The sequence below is a fragment of the Podarcis pityusensis genome (assembly GCF_964106645.2).
Source record: "Podarcis pityusensis genome assembly, chromosome: 10".
Lineage (NCBI taxonomy): Eukaryota > Metazoa > Chordata > Lepidosauria > Squamata > Lacertidae > Podarcis > Podarcis pityusensis.
This window is the reverse complement of record NC_138035.1, coordinates 1,751,379-1,771,960: the sequence shown is the minus strand read 5'-3', so window position 1 is coordinate 1,771,960 and position 20,582 is coordinate 1,751,379. Positions and strand designations below refer to the sequence as shown.

At 48.7% G+C, this 20,582-nt stretch overlaps 1 protein-coding gene and 1 long non-coding RNA gene across 2 annotated transcripts; both read right to left on the bottom strand.

The window, feature by feature from the left end:
• Positions 1-9,022: 9,022 nt before the first annotated feature.
• On the bottom strand, positions 9,023-12,670 carry LOC308486289 (uncharacterized protein). Its single transcript, XM_081022980.1, has 2 exons — positions 12,540-12,670; positions 9,023-11,911 (listed from the first exon to the last, which is right to left on the bottom strand). Exon 2 carries the CDS (start codon positions 11,648-11,650, stop codon positions 9,902-9,904), a length of 1,749 nt encoding a protein of 582 aa, XP_080879106.1. The 5' UTR covers positions 11,651-11,911; positions 12,540-12,670; the 3' UTR covers positions 9,023-9,901.
• A 7,119-nt stretch (positions 12,671-19,789) lies between these two features.
• On the bottom strand, positions 19,790-20,567 carry LOC308486532. The gene is made up of 2 exons (XR_013991133.1): positions 20,450-20,567; positions 19,790-20,190 (listed from the first exon to the last, which is right to left on the bottom strand). It is a non-coding gene; the product is annotated as an uncharacterized lncRNA (long non-coding RNA).
• Between the last annotated feature and the right edge of the window lie 15 nt (positions 20,568-20,582).

Here is a 20,582-nt window from a genome sequence, read left to right as displayed (position 1 = left end):
TCCAGAAGACGTGTTTCCGTTAAGGAGCTTTTATGTTGGAAGCGATTCCGAAAGCAACCACTGTCGGAATCTGCCAGCGACTGACGGAGCCATGTTTAAGGGGCTCCGTTACAGACAGAGGTTTGCAAACTTGACCAAACTCTGAGGGACTAGGATTTTACACACAAGCAGCTCATCGTCCCATCACAGCATTCCGACAGTCTTCGTGAGCAGCTTGTGCAGGAGAAGGCATCATGAGCAACCCAGCCGGAACCGGAGAAGCAGGAGCTGGAGCGGGTCCAAGCCTGGAAGAAAGGTACCGGGTGTTGGAGGTCCAGCTAGCGCTGCAGACGGCGAGGCTTGAGGAGAGGAGGGCTCAGGATGCAGACAAAAAGGGGAAAGACACCCAGCTCGTCAGAAAGGTACCAGGATTGGTGCAGAAGTTTGGGGGGGAGCCCAAAGACTATCATGGCTTTCGGACAGAGATGCAATATGCCCTCAATCTGCAGTTTGATGAATTCCCTGACGAGGAATCACGAGTGGCTTTCGTGATTGGGCATCTTGAAAAGGGGGCGAGAGACTGGGTTAGACCCCTGATGGCAGCGAATAGTGACGTCCTAAAGGACACGATGAAGTTCTTTCGCGCCATGGATCTGATGTTTTCCAGCGATATTGAACAGGGAGTGGTCCGCAGACAGTTAATGGCTTGCAAACAGGGGAGCCGATCTGTCCGTGAGTACTGGACTGAGTTCACCATGTTGATCCATAAATTGGGGTGGGATCTATCGGCGGAACCCATTCAAATGCTCTTTGAAGAAGGGCTTTCTTCGGCTGTGAAAGACGAACTTTCCCGGGCGCCCAGGGTGGAGTCTATGGACCAGCTGACCAAATCAGCGCTGACCATAGGAGCGCGCCAGGAGGCGAGAGCATTGGAGAGGCGGGAAGGGAAGGGGGAACGTTGGAAGGAGTTCCGCATTCCAGACATTCCAGAGCCAACTTTCCCGCCGGCAGAGCCGATGGAAATCGGAACAGCGCGCGCGCGCGCAGTTTCAAAGCCCAGTGAGGGGGGAAAGAAGGAGGGAAAAGGCGCCCGGAAATGCTATCTCTGCCAACAGCCAGGTCACTTTGCCAGAGTCTGCCCCCAGAGGAAGGAATGGCAAGGGATGGTAGGAGCTGTGGAGGGAAGAGAGGAAGAAATACCGAAGCAAGTAAAAGCCAACGCCTGGCTGCCACCGTCGGGGCACAGCAGCCAGGCCAAAGAGCAGTGAAAGTGCCCACGCCAGAACCTCCTAAACCCGCCCTAGTGATAGAAGTGGCGCTAGAGCTGCCAAACGGACACCCTCTAAAGATAAAGGCGCTGTTGGACTCAGGCAGCTCCTGCAATTTCATGAGCAAAGAGTTTGCAGCTGAACACCAGATACAGACGATCCCTTTAAGCAACCCCCTGCAGGTGACCACGATCGATGGCAGGGAGCTGTTGGGAGGAGAAGTCAGCTTGCAGACCGTCCCAATGATAATGAAGGTGGCAAGGCACACCGAACTGATAGCGTTTAATGTGGCCACCTTGGGAGGAGCTCCCATTATATTGGGGATGAGCTGGCTAGCGTTACATGATCCGCTGGTGGGCTGGCATCAGAGAGTGGTTTCTTTTGGTTCAGCACATTGCTTAGAACACTGCAAAGAGGGAAAGGGTTTGGCAGGGGCCCAAGCCACCCTAGCAGGGACTGAAGTAACGGAGAACGTGAAGGTACCACGACAATACGCAGATCTCCGCGACGTCTTCAGCGAAAGGGAAGCTGACCAACTACCCCCGCATAGACCCTTTGACTGTCAAATCAATTTACTCCCTGGGGCACAGCTCCCTGTAGGCAAGCTGTACGCCATGTCAGACAGAGAGATGCAGGAGCTAAGAGAGTTCATTGACAAGAACCTGAAGAGAGGGTTCATCAGAGAGTCCAGGGCGGTGGGGGGCAGCCCAGTGTTTTTTGTGGATAAAAAAAACACGAACAAGCCGAGGCTTGTGTGTGACTTCAGGGCCTTAAATGCAGTGTCAGAACCAGTGGCTTTCCCTATGCCCAGGATTGACGACATTTTGACAAGGGTCAGGAAGGGAAAGATTTTTACTAAACTGGACCTAAGGGGGGCGTACAACCTGATACGAATAAGGAAGGGGGATGAATGGAAAACCACCATGTTCACCCCTTTGGGGGCATTTGAATATTTAGTTATGCCCTTCGGCCTACAAGGAGGCTCCGCGTGCTTTCAATCGTTTATGAACCACGTCCTGGGGCCTTTGCTTTACAAGAATTGTGTGGCCTTCTTAGACGACGTGTTGGTGTATTCTGAGAATGAGGAGCAGCATGTGAGAGACGTCAGAGAAGTGTTGAGCAGGCTGCAAGCCAACCAGCTGTGGGTGAAACTGGAGAAGTGTCAGTTTCATACCAAGGAGGTGGAATTCCTGGGGTATCGCCTGTCAGACAAGGGATTGGCCATGGATCCCGGCAAGGTCCAGGCGGTGCTGGAATGGAAAACACCCAAAACAAGGAAGGATGTGCAGAGGTTCCTAGGATTTGGGAACTTCTATCGTAAGTTCATCCGAAACTTTGCCCACCTGACGGCGCCCATTACGGACTGTCTCAGCAGTAAGAAGAAGTTCGTTTGGACTGAGGAGGCGGAGCGAGCATTTGAGGAACTAAAAAGGGCCTTCGCCTCGGAACAACAACTCCTGCATGTGGATTTACAAAAACCGATGAGAGTGGAAACTGACGCATCAGACAGAGCTATTGGGGCGGTGCTTCTGCAGCCAGGGAAGGAGGAGTCAGAGTGGAGACCGTGTGCCTTTTTTTCGCGAAAGCTGAACAAATCCGAGAGGAACTACACGGTGTATGACCGAGAACTACTAGCCATTCATGAGGCGTTCCGGAGATGGAGGCACCTGCTAATTGGCGCACAACATAAGGTGCAAGTGTGCACTGACCACAAGAACCTAGAGTATTGGAGGACGGCACGAGTGCTCAACCAATGGCAAGTGAGATGGGCCCAGGAGTTCTCCAAATTTAACTTTGAGATTTGTTACGTGCCAGGCCCAGAGAACATTAGGGCGGACGCTCTCTCACGCAAACCTGAATATTTGGAGGGGGAGGGAGCACCCGAAGAGAGACATGTCATTCCAGAGGACCGCTGGGTGTGTGGGGCGGCATTGGTGGGACAAAGAGAACTGGTAGAGGAAACAGAGAATGATGAATACGCCCAGAATAAGCTCAGAGGTCTTAGGGGTGAGGGAGAGGAACCAGGGGGTTTCGAGGAAAGAAATGGAGCTTTGTATTACAAAGGGGCACTGTATATCCCTGAAGGAGACTTAAGGGGGAGGGTACTCAAGCAGTTGCACGACAGCCCCACGGCGGGGCATTTTGGACAACACAAAACCATGTGGTTGGTCACCAGGGAATTTTGGTGGCCTAAGGTGAGGGAAGATGTACGGGAGTATGTAAGAGGGTGTGAGCAATGCCAGCGAGCCAAAGGGGAGAGGCGGGCACCGGCGGGGCTATTAGAACCCTTACCAACCCCAGAACGACCTTGGGAGGCAGTGTCGATAGATTTTATGACTGATCTGCCGAAGTCCAAGGGGAAAACAGCCATCATGGTGGTGGTAGACCTACTAACAAAGATGTGCCACTTTGTAGCCTGCTCGCATGCAGTCACGGCGGAAGAGACAGCGAAGTTATTTGTAGAACACATTTTTAGGTTGCACGGGGTGCCATTGAGGGTGGTCTCAGACCGAGGAAAACAATTTACTTCCAGGTTCTGGAGGAAGCTCATGGGCTTACTGCAGGTGGAGGTCAACTTTTCGACTGCCCGGCACCCTGAAACCAACGGGCAGGCGGAAAGAGCAAACGGGGTCCTCCAGCAATACCTGAGGTGTTATGTCAATGACAGAGAGAATGACTGGGTAGAAAAGTTGGCGCTGGCGGAATTTGCCTACAACAATGCCGAGAATGTGTCCACAGGGATGAGCCCCTTCTTGGCTAATTATGGGTGTCATCCCAGGGCTTTCCCAGGGGGAGAAGGGGAGAGATGGGGTGTCCCGGCAGCCGAGCATTTTGTAGAAGAAATGGAAGCAATCCATCGTCAGCTCCAACTCAACTTAGAAAGGGCGAAGGAAGAATACAAGAGGCAGGCAGACAAGAACCGAAGGGAAGGTGAAACCATAAGGGTGGGAGATAGGGTGTGGCTGTCAACCCAAGGGTTGCCGTTCAAAGGAGGTTGTAAGAAATTAAGACCCAGGAGATTGGGTCCCTTTGAGGTCATTCAACAGGTCAACCCAGTGGCTTTCAGGCTCCGGTTACCCAACCACATGAAACTGCACCCAGTATTTCACAGGTCGTTACTGTCACCGTATGAGGGGGGACGAGAAGGGATGGCCACTCGGGGACCGGTCATAGAAGAAAGGGAATGCAGCAGCCATGTGGCAGAAATCCTCGACGCCAGATGGAAGGGGGATCAGGTGGAGTATTTGGTAGCGTGGGAAGGAGAACCGGAGTCAGAAAACACTTGGGTAATGGCAGAAGATATCAATGACGAGGTATTGATAGAAACGTTCCATCAAAGGTTCCCAAGGAAACCTCAGCCTGTGGAGAGGTTCCGGAGGGAATACTTTGGGACCACCGATGAGGAGGAGGAGTTGGAAGGATTCTCGGAATCGGAAGGGGAAGGGGAGATGGACTCTGAGGAGGAGGAGTACTTCGAGACCAGGAACCGCAACAGGTGGAGAGAAGTGTTCGGGACATCGGAAGATGAAGGAAGTTCATTCCGGGGTTTTGCCTCCTCACCGCCCGTAGAGGAGGGGGCGAGAGGGGATGAAGGGGGCCCTGGAGGGGAGGTGGATGTCAGGGAACTGCCATCGGAAGGAAGGGAAGTGAAAGGGCTCACACAGGTTGGGAGAGACTCAGCAGCTGAAGAGGGAACCAGTAGGGGGAGAGGAGCTGAGCTGAGGGAAAGGGAGCTGGAGGGATGGCTCAGAGACACTTCCAGCGAAAACAGTGGGGAGGTTTCAGGACCTCCTGTAGGGACACCCACTCCTCGCCGGAAACTGTCACGCAGAGAGTCCAGAAGACGTGTTTCCGTTAAGGAGCTTTTATGTTGGAAGCGATTCCGAAAGCAACCACTGTCGGAATCTGCCAGCGACTGACGGAGCCATGTTTAAGGGGCTCCGTTACAGACAGAGGTTTGCAAACTTGACCAAACTCTGAGGGACTAGGATTTTACACACAAGCAGCTCATCGTCCCATCACACTAGGGGACTGGCCCCGAAGATTAAAAAAAGCGGTAATTGGTCCTAAAACCTGCTCTGATCACAACCCAGTAAAGATTGAAATGGTATTAACGCCAATTGGAGCTTTTAGATGGAGGATAAATGACTCCTTGTTTAGGAATGAGGAAATCATTAAAAAGGCCCAGAAAAACTTGAGAGATTACTTTGAGATAAACATGAACACTACGACCGAGAAAAGAGTGATTTGGGACGCAAGCAAAGCAGTGATGAGAGGGTTCTTGATACAACAAAATGCAATTAGGAAAAGAGTCCAAAACGAGAAGAGAGAAAAAATTTTGGAGAAAATAAAGGATGGAGAAAAGAGATTGAGGGTAAAACCGAATTCACAGGAGATTTTAAAAGAGATAAAGTTATATCAAGTACAATATATGAAATTGACGAATCAGGAAATAGAATGGAAGATCAAACAGATGAGACAAAGGACATTTGAATCAGCAAATAAGTGTGGGAAATTGCTGGCATGGCAAATGAAAAAAAGACAAAAGTTTAACACTATTACGAACTTGGTAGTAGAAGGAAAGAGTATACAGAACCCTGTGGATATTAGAAAGTGTTTTCAGAAATACTTTAAACAGTTATACACGCAGGAGACTCAGAAAGAAATAGACATTGATCGATTTTTGAGAACAAATGGATTACAAAAAATCTCTCAAGAGAGTAAATCGATGCTAAACTCTACAATATCTGATCAAGAGGTGGAAGGAGCCATTCAGGACATGAAATTGGGCAAATCTCCAGGGCCAGATGGTTTGACTGCAAAGTATTATAAATCTCTGAAAGAATGGTTAATGCAGCCTTTGAAAGAAGTTTGCAATGAAATATTAGGGGGGGGGAAGGCACCCGAGTTGTGGAAAGAAGCTTATATTACACTTATACCGAAAACAGAAGTGGAAAAGACACAGTTTAAGAACTACCGTCCCATATCCCTACTTAATGTGGATTACAAAATTTTTGCAGAAATTATGGCTAAAAGATTAAAAAAAGTATTGGTGAAAGAAATCCATAAGGACCAAGCGGGCTTTCTCCCGGGGAGGCATTTGTCAGACAATACGAGGAACATCATTAATATTTTAGAAAAACTACAAGTCAATATTAATACTAAAGCAGTTCTAATATTTGTGGATGCGGAGAAAGCCTTTGATAATATTTCCTGGAGTTTTATGAAGAAAAATTTACAGGGAATGGGAGTAGGCCAAAGTTTTGAAAACGGTATAGGTGCAATTTATTCGGAACAAAAAGCTAAGTTGATTGTAAATAATGTAGTTACAGAAGAGTTTAAGATTGAGAAAGGAACAAGACAGGGTTGCCCAATTTCCCCATTGCTTTTTATATCGGTCCTGGAGGTTTTGCTTAATATGATCAGGAAAGAACAATTGGTTAAAGGTATACAACTCGGAGCTAAACAGTATAAATTGAAAGCTTTTGCTGATGATTTGATTTTGACACTACAGGAGCCAGAATCCAGTACAAAAAGAGTATTGCAATTAATCCAAGAATTTGGTCAAGTAGCAGGATTTAAATTGAATAAGGTGAAAACCAAGGTGTTAAGAGAAAAATCTTACAGAGATTGAGAAAGAGAGGTTTCAGAAGGAGACAGGATTAACATTGGTTAAGAAAGTGAAATATCTAGGGGTTCATATGACTGCTAAAAATGTGAATTTATTTAAAGATAATTATGAAAAATGTTGGATAGAAGTAAAGAAGGATTTGGAAATATGGTCAAAATTGAAGTTATCATTGTTGGGCCGAATTGCTGTGATAAAGATGAATGTATTGCCTAGGATGTTGTTTTTGTTTCAAACATTGCAGATTTTGGACAAGATGGACTGTTTCAAGAAATGGCAGAGAGATATTTCGAGATTTGTCTGGCAGGGCAAGAAGCCAAGAATAAAATTTAAGATTTTAACTGATGCTAAAGAAAGAGGTGGATTTGCCCTGCCAGACCTTAAACTTTATTATGAATCAGCCGCATTTTGCTGGCTGAAAGATTGGCTGCTTCTTGAAAACACAGACATTTTGGACTTAGAAGGTTTTGACAATGTCTTTGGATGGCATGCATATTTATGGTATGACAAGGTTAAAGCACATAAGGCCTTTAAGAACCATATTGTCAGGAAAGCATTGTTTAATGTCTGGGTGAGATATAAGGATTTGTTGGAAAGTAAAACACCAAGGTGGCTGTCACCAATGGAGGCTAAGGCTTTGAAAAAAATTAATATGGAGGCAAATTGGCCAAAATATTGTGAAATTTTAGAACAATATGGAGATAAACTAAAGCTGCAGAGTTTTGATAAATTTGATAAATTAAAAACTAAAGTCTGAGACTGGCTTCATTATTATCAAATAAGGGAGGCTTATAATTTAGATAAAAAGATTGGTTTCCAGGAGGAAAAATCAAAACTGGAAACAGAATTGTTAGACCCTAAAACCAAGAATTTATCAAGAATGTATAACTTGCTGTTAAAATGGAATACACAGGATGAAACGGTTAAATCTGTCATGATTAAATGGGCACAAGATTTTGGACATAACATTATGTTTGCTGACTGGGAACAGTTATGGACCACAGGTATGAAATTTACGGCTTGTAATGACTTAAGAGAAAATATAATGAAAATGATTTACAGGTGGTACTTAACCCCAGTCAAGCTAGCAAAAATCTATCATTTGCCAGATAGTAAATGTTGGAAATGTAAAGAGACGGAGGGTACTTTTTTTCACCTTTGGTGGACATGCCCAAGGATTAAGGCTTTCTGGGAAATGATATATAATGAACTGAAAAAGGTATTTAAGTATACGTTTCTGAAGAAACCAGAGGCCTTTCTTCTGGGCATGGTCGGCCAATTGGTGCGAAGGGAGGATAGAACTTTCTTTATGTATGCTACAACAGCAGCAAGAATACTCATCGGGAAGTACTGGAAGACACAAGAATTGCCCACCCAAGAATTGCTTCAGCAGCCGGCCTCCTCTGGGTCTCCTGGCCCCCTCCTCTCCTCCCTCTGAGCCTGAACTGCTCTCTGCCCCAGCCTCTTCCTGCTCACCAAACCCTGTTTCCTCCTCAGCTTGCAACACCTCCCCTCCCGTTCTGTTCCCTTTCCTCCCTCTTTCTGCTCACTGCCATCCCACCACAAGTCCCCAGGATCTAAGCCTTCTTCCCTTGTAGGTCCCCCAACTGGTGCCTCCCCACCCTGCACCCAGCTGTTCCATGACAGCAAAAGCAGAAACAACAGTAAAATCAGTATGATAGCAATATGAACTGTGGGCCTCTGGTAGGAAAACTCCCTAGCAGCATGACTGAATAAAAACTTCTGGGACTATGGAAAAATACTACCTTCCCCAAACCCCAGAATGAGGAGGAGCTCTGGGGTTGCCCCATGGGGTTCAAGAGTGAAGATGGGCCCATCAGGAGACTTCCCTGGTCCCTGCAGTCCCTCCGTTCCCCTCTTGCAATTAGGCTTGGGGGGAAATCACCCATGAACTTACAGTATTATCAGTTTTCTTCAGAATGCTTAGGAGGCAGGGATGAAGTTTGGGTGAAGAAGCAGTGCTTGGAGATCATGCGGTGGGGGGATGACAGAGTTTGGTGCAAAAACCGTCTTGCATGCTTGAGTAGAGCAACTCCAGGGTATGAGCCAAGTAGCAGCAGGGTAGGGGCCACATGTAGAGCAAGTCCCACACTGAGGTCAAAAACACACACAGAGGCAGCAGGACTTCTTCAGTAATAGTTTACTGAGCTTTCAAAGCATACAGTTCTCATTGGGTCCCCAGTGAGGCACAAAACTTAGCTCCTGAGAGCAAATCCAGTTTCAGCGGTAAAAAAAATACAGCACACAGGATATCTAAGTCAGGCACACAAACCGGCAGAAGGGAGCAAGGGATGAAAGAGGCTGGAAGAACACAGGGCAATGGATGTGTGTCTTTCGCTTCCTGTCGTCTGGGAGGGAAGTCAGCAGGGGCTTCACGAAGAAAAGCTTTCTGCCGGCTGCTTCCAGGCAAATGTTTTTCCCAGAAAAACGCACTGTGATCTGTGGTGTGTTGCCATATCAATTGTTTTTGAAAAGTTATCACAATGTGGTCTAGAAACCGATATAGGATGAGATTAATAGATCGCCCAGCCCTAATCCTCATTCACCACCAGAAATCCAGATTCACCAACTCCCCCTCACTATCAAAAGGTACCTTACATCTAAAATTATATTCACTATTGTGAGACATTACCTTCATTATTTCATTACTATACAATTTTATATATAAACACCAGAACTTCAAATACATGACATGCTTTTAAAATGGATTTTCTGCTAAGTTGAGTTCATTGCTGTGAACAAAAGAGTGGACTCTGAAAGGAACATGTTCCTCACTCCATACATCTAAATGGGTTCTCCCCTCTGAGTCCTTAGATGTTCCTTAAACACTCCATTATAACTAAAGCACTTTCTGCAATCTTTCCCTTTAAACAGCTTCTCCTCTTTGAGGGTTGATGGGTTTGTAGGGTGTCAACTGTAAAAGTTCTTCCTGTCCATGAGTCTGTTGATGTAGGACTTCCACTAGGACTGAACCTCTGTCTACTTGACATTTATATGGTTTCTCTCATGTGGGAGTTTGTTGATGTAAATCAAGGGTTCCACTCGGACTGAAGCTCCTTCCAAACTCCATACATTTAAATGGTTTCTTCCCTGTGTGTCCGTTGATGTTTTCTAAGGTTTCCAATCTGAATGAAGCTCTTTCCACACTCCACACATTTATATGGTTTCTCCCCTGTGTAAATCCGTTGATGTGTTTTAAGGTCTCCATTCTGACTGAAGCTCTTTCCGCACTCAATGCATTTAAATGGTTTCCTCCCTGTGTGAGCCAGTTGATGTCTTCTAAGGCTTGCATTGAAACTGAAGCTCTTTCCACATTCCATGCTTTAAATGGATTCTCCCCTGTGTGAGTCTGCTGGTGTAATTTAAGGTCTCCTTTTTGACTGAAGCTCTTCCCGCATGCCATACATTCATATGGTTTTCCCTTGCCTGTGTGAGTCCGTTGATGTGATCTAAGGCCTGAATTGTAACTGAAGCTCTTTCCACATTCTATACATTTATATGGTTTCTCCCCTGTGTGAGTCCGTTGATGTGTTTTAAGGTATCCATTTTGACTGAAGCTCTTTCCGCACTCCATACATTTATATGGTTTCTCCCCTGTATGAGTCCGTTGATGCATATTGCGGTGCCCACTCTGAATGAAGCTCTTTCCACACTCCATACATTTATATGGTTTTTCACCCGTGTGAGTCCGTTGATGTATTCTAAGTCTATCACTCTGACTGAAGCTCTTTCCACACTCCCTGCATTCATATGGTTTCTCCCCTGTGTGAGTCTGGTGATGGTTATTGAGGTGTCCACTCTGACTGAAGCTCTTTCCACACTCCATACATTTATATGGTTTCTCCCCTGTGTGAGTCTGGTGATGTTTATTGAGGTGTCCACTCCGACTGAAGCTCTTTCCACACTCCATACATTTATATGGTTTTTCACCCGTGTGAGTCCGTTGATGTGAACTTAAGTATCCACTCCGACAGAAGCTTTTTCCACACTCCATACATTGAAATGGTTTCTCCCCTGTGTGAATCCGTTGATGTTTTCTAAGGTCTCCACTCTGACTGAAGCTCTTTCCGCACTCTATACATTTATATGGTTTCTCCCCTGTGTGAATCCGTTGATGTTTTCTAAGGTCTCCAGTATCACTAAAGCTCTTTCCACACTCTATACATTTATATGGTTTCTCCCCTGTGTGAGTCCGTTGATGCATATTGCGGTGCCCACTCTGAATGAAGCTCTTTCCACACTCCATACATTTATATGGTTTTTCACCAGTGTGACTTCGCTGGTGTAATTTAAGTTCTCCATTCTGCCTGAAGCTCTTCCCACACTCCATGCATTTAAAAGGTTTTTCACCCGTGTGAATCCGTAGATGTGAACTTAACTGTCTACTCTGACAGAAACTTTTTCCACACTCCATACATTGAAATGGTTTCTCCCCTGTGTGAATCCGTTGATGTTTTCTAAGGTCTCCACTCTGACTGAAGCTCTTTCCGCACTCTATACATTTATATGGTTTCTCCCCTGTGTGACTCCGTTGATGTTTTCTAAGGTCTCCACTATGATTAAAGCTCTTTCCGCACTCTATACATTTAAAAGGTTTTTCACCCGTGTGAATCCGTAGATGTGAACTTAAGTGTCCACTCTGATGGAAGCTTTTCCCGCACTCCATGCATTTAAAAGGTTTTTCCCCTGTGTGAGTCCGCTGATGTATATTGAGGAATCCTCTCTGACTGAAGTTCTTCCACACTTCCTGCATTGTAATCCTTTCTTGTCCATGTAAATCCGCTGATGTGTTCTACGTTTTCCACTATCAGTGAAACTTTTCCCACACTCCATACCTTTAAATGGTTTCTCCTCTCGGAGTCATTGATGTGAGCTATGTGTCCTCATTCAATGAAGCATATCCCACATTTCACACATTTTAATTTCTATTCCTCATGAAACGAAAGGTGCCCCATTCCTTGGAATTCTGAATGTCTTCTCCATCACCTTCTTCAGAGTGGGAGGAAAGAAAATCCTGTTTGGGTTACAAGAAAGAGAACAAAGTGACAGACAACACATCAAGTGCCATTAGCATTGTCTTATATCAACATCTCCTACATTCCCCCGCCTCCTACCCATGTTCCCAATTTTTTGGAAATGAAAAAGCAATGTCATCAAATGATAGTAATGCATCACCACCTTTCATAATCCTCAATCATTGTTAATAAAGCAGCATGATCTTGGAATACAGCCTTTTCAAATCAATTGTTTCCTCACAGGAAAGCTCCTGTTCTTGGAGATGGACCTCCATCTACATGCCTCACATTGCATGGAGAGAGCAGGAGAAGCAGAAGAAAAGCAGCTGGCACATTGCAATCCCAGACCCCCACTGTTCCTTATAATAATGATGTGCTGCCTGATCTCGAGCCCATCCTAAAGTGACACTGAAAAAGCTGCATATTAAAGGCAAATGGATAACTGTACTAGTGAAAACTTCAACCTTGAATATGTAGTGTTGAATTATTGATGGCCTGAAGTTGTGTTATTTCTAGAGACATGAATTTATTCCGGTTCTGTCTCAAATATAGCTATTATATGATGTCATGAGGAGTCATGGGAGCGGTAGTACCTTTGCTGGTCCCCACCCTGCACTCAGCTCTCACCTGTGCCTTCCAGAAGCTGTCAGGATGAATCAGGGGCCACAATCCCAGGAATGGCTTCAACCGGCTGGCAAAACCAGGTGAGGTGAGAATAGCTGATGGGTCTCAAATCCTTGGTGGGTTGGGGAATTCTGCTGCAGGTGAAGTCAAGCCCTGGTGGATGGAGAGGAGGAGAAGAACAGTGAATCACACAGTCTAGAAGGCAGATTCTGCCCGTGCGGAAGAGGAAAGTGAAGGGCAGATGGGATCGTCAACCGGGGAAGGAAGCCCATCGAGAAGGAAAACTCTGGTCCTAAACCTTCACTGCCTCGTGAGTTATGTTCAGGAGAAGAAAAGGCTATGGAGGGAAACCCACACAAATCCAGAGTGGAGTCTCTAAGACGGTTGGATGGTGTCCTGCACACCTTCTTCATTCAACTCCTGCAGCCAAGCTGGTGCCCAACCTACTGCTCTGCTTTCCTTGGGACCATATCAGCCAGGCTGAGAAGGGGGTCTTGTTGTCTAGGCAGCCCAGGACCCCCAAACCCACTGCCCAGGCTGGCAGTGCTACAAACACAGCAGTTTCAAGGGGGGAGATGGGCTCAGAGCTGTGTATCAAAGTCTCTCCGATGTGGAACAAGGGAAACAGAAACAAAATTTACATCATAAAGGTAAAGAGACCACTGACCATTAGGTCCAGTCGTGGCCGACTCTGGGGTTGCGGCGCTCATCTCGCTTTATTGGCCGAGGGAGCCAGCGGCATACAGCTTCCGGGTCATGTGGCCAGCATGACTGAGCCGCTTCTGGCGAACCAGAGCAGCGCATGGAAACGCCGTTTACCTTCCAGCCAGAGCGGTACCTATTTCTCTACCTGCACTTTGACGTGCTTTCGAACTGCTAGGTTGGCAGGAGCAGGGACCGAACAATGGGAGCTCACCGCATCACGGGGATTCGAACCGCTGACCTTCTGATTGGCAAGTCCTACGCTCTGTGGTTTAACCCACAGCGCCACCCGGATCCCATATTTACATCATACGGCACTGTAAAAGTATTCAAAATATTTGTTTTTCGAAGAAAAGACCACAGTGTATCATGTGGCCCCTTCAAAGCTAATGAAAGTCTTGTGGCTGGAGCTTTTGGGGGTGCAGGACCAAGAAAGCTCCTGCCGCCATGATCCTTCCAATGGGGATTCAGGCCTTGTCAGGGGTTCAGGGACAGAGGCACAGGGTAGGCAGGAGATGGAGAGCGATGGGGATGAATCCCAGGACAGCGAGGAAGAGGATGACAATGACTCAAGAGATTCCATGAGTCTTTCCAGCGAATCAGAGGATTCCCAGAAGGGGGCGCCGGTGGTCAAGGCCAGGGGAGCCCCAGGGGGAACCTGTCAGGAGCAGGGGGCCAGCGGGGGATCCCAAAGTGGCAGCTGGGCGTCAGGACCAGCCTCCCCGCCAGAGTGCAGCGAAGGGGGTGGAGGTTCCAGTGTATCAGGGGAAGCAGCTCCGGCAGCAGAGAAGGGAGGGAGGTTGGAGCAAGCCACCCTCCCGGAAGGGGAGGGGAGTAGTGAAGGGAGTAGTGTAGCTGTCAAAAGGAAGGTTAGAGGTTGGGCGCGCGCGCCAAGTTCAAATGTGGAGGCGCGCGGAAGTACAGGGAGCCCGGAGGAGGGGCCAGGTCCCAAAGCCCGCAGGAGGGGGGAAGAGCAATCTGGGGATTCCGCGTCAGGGGAATCCAGGAGGGGCGAAACCCCAGCGGGCAGGAAGACCCTGCGGAAAAGGAAAGAGAGGAAGAGGTGGAGCAGCGCAAGCCTCTTAAACTGGTGCAGGGGAGGGACTGACTCAGAGGGGACTTCAACGGTCTAAGCGTAACAGACGTGGGGCTGTGCACCTCGGATGTGAAGCAAACAATGAACTCCAATAAACACTTTTGTATATAAGAAGAAATTGGCGTTGGTCTTTTGTGAGCTGAGACCTGAGGCAGCCTTGACAGGCCTCATCATGGGACTGAAATTGCCCTGGTTGTGCTGGTTGATGATCTCCAACGGGCCAGAGGCTGAGGGGGAAGCTGTTTCCTGGTTCTCTCAGCGGCTTTGGAGACCTTTGGCCATGGTGTCCTTCTGGACCCTCTAGGGGAGCCGGGGGCCCTGCTATGCAGTGGTTCCCCTCCTTCCTCCTGGGCCATGTCCAGAAAGTGGTGTTGGGGGATGAGTGTTCAGACCCCTGGATGCTTACTTGTGGGGTGCCTCAGGACTCCATTCTCTCCCCCATGCTTTTTACTATCTATATGCAGCCACTGGGAGAGATCATCAGGGGGTTTGGGCTGGGTGTTCACCAGTATGTGGATGATGCCCAGCTCTTCCTCTCTTAAATCGGAAGCAGTGAAGGCGGTGAATGCCCTGTGTGTCTGTTTGGAGGTGGTTGGAGGATGGATGGAGGCCAACACATTGAGGTTGAATCCTGACAAGTCAGAAATACTGTCCCTGGGGGAGGGTGGGGGCATTCCTGGTCCTGATGGGGTAACTGTGCCCCTGAAGGACCAGGTGTGCAGCCTGTGGGTCACTGCCTTCTGGGATCCATTTGTGAACAGAATGTGTGAGTAAACTCTTTTTATACTTTTATAGAAGATTGTGTCGTGTCTATCTTTTTATGAGGGACTAAAGTGGAAATTACCAAGGAAACTTATTTTAGAGGCTTTAGCGAGCCTGAGCAAATGCATCCGCTGTAAGTTTAAAGAGGGGAATGTTACTCTGATAAATTGTACAACTTGTTAACACAAGTTGGAAAGGATATAATCAAACAATATATCCTCTCCTGCATCCCTGAACATTCCCAGTGTCATGGTTGCATTTTTCAGGCATAGAAAAGTACGGATCTAAGTACAGTGATAATTCCTAACCTATCGGTTCAAGAAGGTTCTGGTAGTTTTACTCTGTATGATTCAAAGCTGGTGTTTTCTCTAGATCATGGGGAGGCAAACTAAGGCCTGGGGGTATAAATGCGATGATGATGATGATGATGATGATCTTGTGGGGTTTTTAGAAGTTATTTTGGAATTCGTACTGCTATCTCAGCTCACAAAATGTTATCACAGGGTTGCTGTAAAATATAACCCCACCCACGACTTCTCATTTATATACATTTATATACAGTCTGTAAATTTGGGGAGGTCACACACCTCACCTGTGCTAATACTGGCAGTCTCTGGCCTCCACAGGCACACCCGGTGTGTAGAGCCTCCAGCCACAGGCACTGTCTATCATGAAAATGGGTCCTTTGACTGGGAAGATGACACGCAGCATAAATTAATAATGCAGAGTTTTAAAGAATAAAAGCTTTACTGAATTAAAATAAGCTTCTTCATAAACAACATGGTTCCAAACAGTTTGACTGAGATTGCATGCAGACTCTGCTCAGGGCTGAGACAGACAGACTCTTGCTGAAATCTTACAGAGAGCACAAAGTGCAACTGGCTACTACGTCACATGTCAGAATGACTCCACAGTTAGCAGTTAAGCCTGAATAAATTGAGTAGGCCCAAATGACTGTGCAGTCCCTGCACTTCCCAGCCTGCTTTGCTGCTTCTGCTCTCATGTGTCTTTGTCACGTGACAAAAGATTCATGCAGTGGCTGTCATCAGATGCTGATGGATTGCATCTCAGCTTGTCAGTCACTCTGACATTGGCTACAAAGAATAAGAGGAACAGAAATGCTTTTGAGGTGCAACTTCTGTATCAATCCTGAGAGCCATTCCATGGACTCTGCACCCGTTTCTGATGACAGGTGTACATTATCCTCATCCTCAGTGGAAAAGACGCTTAAAGATGGAAGCCTGAGAGAGAGGAAAAGGCTTCTGGCTGCTTCCTGGGTGGGATTGCGGAAACCAAGAGCCGCTTCTGAGAAGGCCTCTCCCCTCCCCTCTTGTCACGGCTAAAAATTGGCCGCTGTTTCTTTAATGCTTAAAAAGCTGCGGGTTGTATATATAGAGTGAGAAATGTTAGTTTGGTATTGGGTTGGTTGGTTGGTGAAAGCTGGCAGTGTGGATGTGTGTACAGTTGGTCAGTCGCCTTTGCAGAAAGACTTTTTAGAATACAGTGGTACCTCGGGTTAAGTACTTAATTCGTTCCGGAGTTCCATTCATAACCTGAAACTGTTCTTAACCTGAAGCACCACTTTAGCTAATGGGGCCTCCCGCTGCCGCTGCGCCGCCAGAGCACGATTTCTGTTTTCATCCTGAAGCAAAGTTCTTAACATGAGGTGCTATTTCTGGGTTAGTGGAGTCTGTAACCTGAAGCGTCTGTAATAATAATAATAATAATAATAATAATAATAATCTTTTATGCTGCCAAGGGCCCAAGGACCAGGCTGAGGCGACAAAGGGAGGCCAGAAGCTTTTCTTTTCTTCTTACAAATACTGACATCTCTTCCTCTGGATTTCCTCTCCTCTCCAGGGGACCAAAGGTTGGACTGGGCAGAATCGCTGTGTCTGGACAGGGCAGGGGCTTATGGGGCAGGAAGAGGATGGAGAATGCAGGAAGGAAGGGTGGGGGGACAGGACCCCCCACTTTCCAGGGATCCCTCTCTGGTCGCCTTGAAGGGGGAGGGGTCGATTACTGGGCGGGAGAGAGAGGCCAAGGCTGTTCCACCAGAGATCCCCCGCAGCTGCCACAATGGAGACGCGATATCTCCCCCCCCCCGCCGCCAATGTTGCCCTTCCCTGCCCCAGGGATGCTCCTCTCCCTCCCCCCCCAATTTCCTTGACCCCATCCCTGTCTCCCGGAGTCTCCCCTGCATCCAGAGGCTACCTTGGCGCCGCTCACCTGACGTCCTGCGCCCCCATCTCTCCAGCCAGAGGCGCCCCCCCAAGAGAAGCAGGGGAGGGACAGGGGGGTCTCTATCCCTCGTGCCCGTTAACCCTTTCGTGGCCCACCTCCAGCAACACCCTCGCCCTGCGCGCCCCATCTCTCCATCCTAGCACCCCCCCCCCGACAGGAGCAAGGGAGGGACAGGGGGGTCTCTATCCAGGCGTCTCTCGCGCCCCTTAACCCTTTCATGGGCCGCTTTTCTCCGCGCAGAGCCAGGGGAGACGGGTGAGGGGTCCGACCTGCGAGGAAAGCCCCCTTCGCAGCACGCGTGCCAGGATCCAGGCCCCACGGAAGGCGCTTGGGGGAGCTGGCGGGGGTCTCTGGGTCCTTACCCCCTCCCTCTCCTTCCCCCCCGCGACCCCTTTACCTCTTTCTCCTCGCTCCCGATTCTCCTTTCCTGCAACATCCACGGGGGGGGGTCCCCTGCCTCCTCCCTCCCCTTTCCGAAAGCGCCCCCCCCCCCGAGCTACGGGGCAGAGCAGCAATCCGGAGTGGAAGCTCCACTTCCGGGAGAAGCAGAAAGGTTGGGAGGGGGGCTCCCCGCCCCACATTTCTGGAGCAGAAACCGGATTGGAGGAGGAGGAGGAGGAGGAGCAATGTATTGGGGGTGTGATTTGGGATTGTGTGGGCGGGATGAGAGAAGGATGTTCCGGGAGGGGAGGGAAGGTTTTGAGCGGGTGGGGGGAGAAGGAGGAGTAGAAATCCCCCCCCCCCCCGTCTTCCTTCTGGGATCAGGAGAGCGGGGAAGGGGCTGATCCCGACAATCCAACAGCGAAGTCACAAAATGAGTTCTGCATGGAAATCAGATCAGACTCCGAGTTCCTGTTTTGGCAACATGACAAATCTGTCCATCGGGATGCCTGAGGATTCCTGCTCCCTGCCTTTTCCTGGCCAGCCTGAGAGATCACTGGAAAGGGAGGATTTCTTGACTCCAGAATCCATCATCGCAGACCCGTTTCATTCAGGCATAGAGATCTGCTCTTTGGACGAGTCTGCTTGGATCATGTGGATCATCAATGGATCATCCATGATGTCATACCCGTCTCACGGGGGGGGGGGGCCTCAGGATGAATCTCCTGCCACGTGACTGGGAGAGTCTGGAGGCTGACGAGGGTCAGACAGGGCTGCTGTTTGGCTCTCCTTACTATTTCAGCTCAGGTTTTACTGAAATGGGTGGATTCATTGAGGAAACGGGGCTATGCGAAAGCATCCGTTGTAAAGAGGCAAATGTGTATACTTTGTTACCACCCAGTGAGTTGTGTTGCAAAGGCCATTTGCAGAAAGGCTCCTATTGTATCACCTGCGGCTACATGCCGGAGTTTGGGTGTTTTGTGGAAATGTGTCTCTATAAATGCACTTATCCCCGTGCATTTATAATGGCATGACATTAAATCCCATGAGATGTGCAAACTGGCTGCTTTTGGAAGCACCACTCTGCAGCCCTGCCTGATGCATGCTTACTTAGGAGTAACCCCTACGCGGTTCAAAGGGATTTGCCGTTCCATCTGATGCACGCTTACTCAGAAGTAAGTCCCCATAGTCGCCTTTGGCTGGACTTGACCAGGGGTCCTTTACCTTGGGTAACAGGGGCCAGGAGGGGCCAGCCCCAGCCCCTGCTGGCTGGTCACATCTTCCACGCCAAGAAACTGGGCAGAGCCTTTAGGAGCCTCTGGCTGAACCTGCTGCTCTTCTCCCTGGCACCGCCATCTCCATGCAGGTGCCCCCTAGGCAGATTGGCCTGCAGTTCCCCTCCGTGCCAGCCAGCACGATGCCTGCACTCAGAAAACCTGGAGGGCACCGGCTGAAGTCTGGGAACCCTCAGTGCCAATGCGCAGCTGCTTTGCTTTTCCTTAGCCTGGCGGACATCAACACAGCACCCTACAGGGGGGGGGTCTCTTGTTCAGAGTCGCTGGCCACAGGAAAGTGTGCCAGGAGGGGCCATTGAGAGGTCAGTCTGGCACAGCCAGTGGGGAGAGTGCCTTCCTTGGGTGGGGTGGGGGGAGCTTGGATGGCCCCCTGCCTGTGATGCTTAGCTGAGATTACTACTATGCTGGGGGTTCAACTAGATGACTCAGGAGGGCCCTCCCTACTTTACAGTTAGAAGCCCCCGCACTGCCCCCTCCACACCACCCAGATGGGACTCTCTTGTCCAACCCCACAAGGCCATTCCTCTGTCTGGACGGGGAGGGGGAGATAAGGTTCGCCAGCACTGCAGCCCCTAACTTTCAAGCTGGGGCAGAGATGCAGATGCTCCAGGGTCTGGGCTGGCCACAGGCCCCCATGGGCGTGGATGTTGAGCCTTTCTTTGGGAGGGGGGTGTTACAGAAAAATCTAGGTGCCAGGCTGCTCAGTCCCCCAGCTCGTCGGGCTGAGCCTGCGAGTCCCTGCGGAATAAAGGGAGGAGTCCAGCCAACCGGAGCAAATAGCTGAAGATCCGAGTTTATTGTGCAACAGGTTCAAAAGGAGATTGAACCCCGAGGATGGGGTGACAAGGACTTTTAAAACCTTCCCACCATATCCCAGAATACAGTTCGTACAGCATCATTGCTGCATCACTGCTACATCACTGACATGTCACAAAAGGGGAGGGTTACACGTCATTAGCATAGACAGATGTGTTAGGGAAACACACAAGTATAAGATGAGCATAGACAATTATGTCATAAGTACCCACCACCCAAAAGTACAATAGAAGTTCCTTTGCATGTCTGGAGCCTGAGGCGAGTCAGGTGATGAGATTTGGCTTCCTTTGGCTAACAATGAGCCCAGCAATTGTCACCTCTGGAAACTTCCTGGAGTCCTTTTTCAAGGGGAAAATAGCTTTGGAATGGAGGAAACTGGCAAAGGAGATGATTTTATATTCTTTTTAAAGCTAGGTAACTTCCCTGAGCTGTCAAGTTGAAAGGATACATTCAGGCATAATATTTGTAATGATTTTATATTATTTTTTAAAGCTAGGTAACTTCCCTGAGCTGTCAAGTTGAAAGGATACATTTTCAGGCATAATATTTGTAACATTTAGCAACTTTAAAGATGTGCCCCCGCCCCCGTAATTTCCGTAACAGCGGAGATCACTTGCCTCCGGCTTCTAGGCCAGGGAGGGGGAAGCTCAGCCCCCGGCCAGGAGGGCCCCCCAAATAAAGCATCTCTGGGTGCTTTGCGCGCCATGCGCGTGGCTCCTCCGGGGCTCCTGCTCTCCAGAGGGAGAGAAG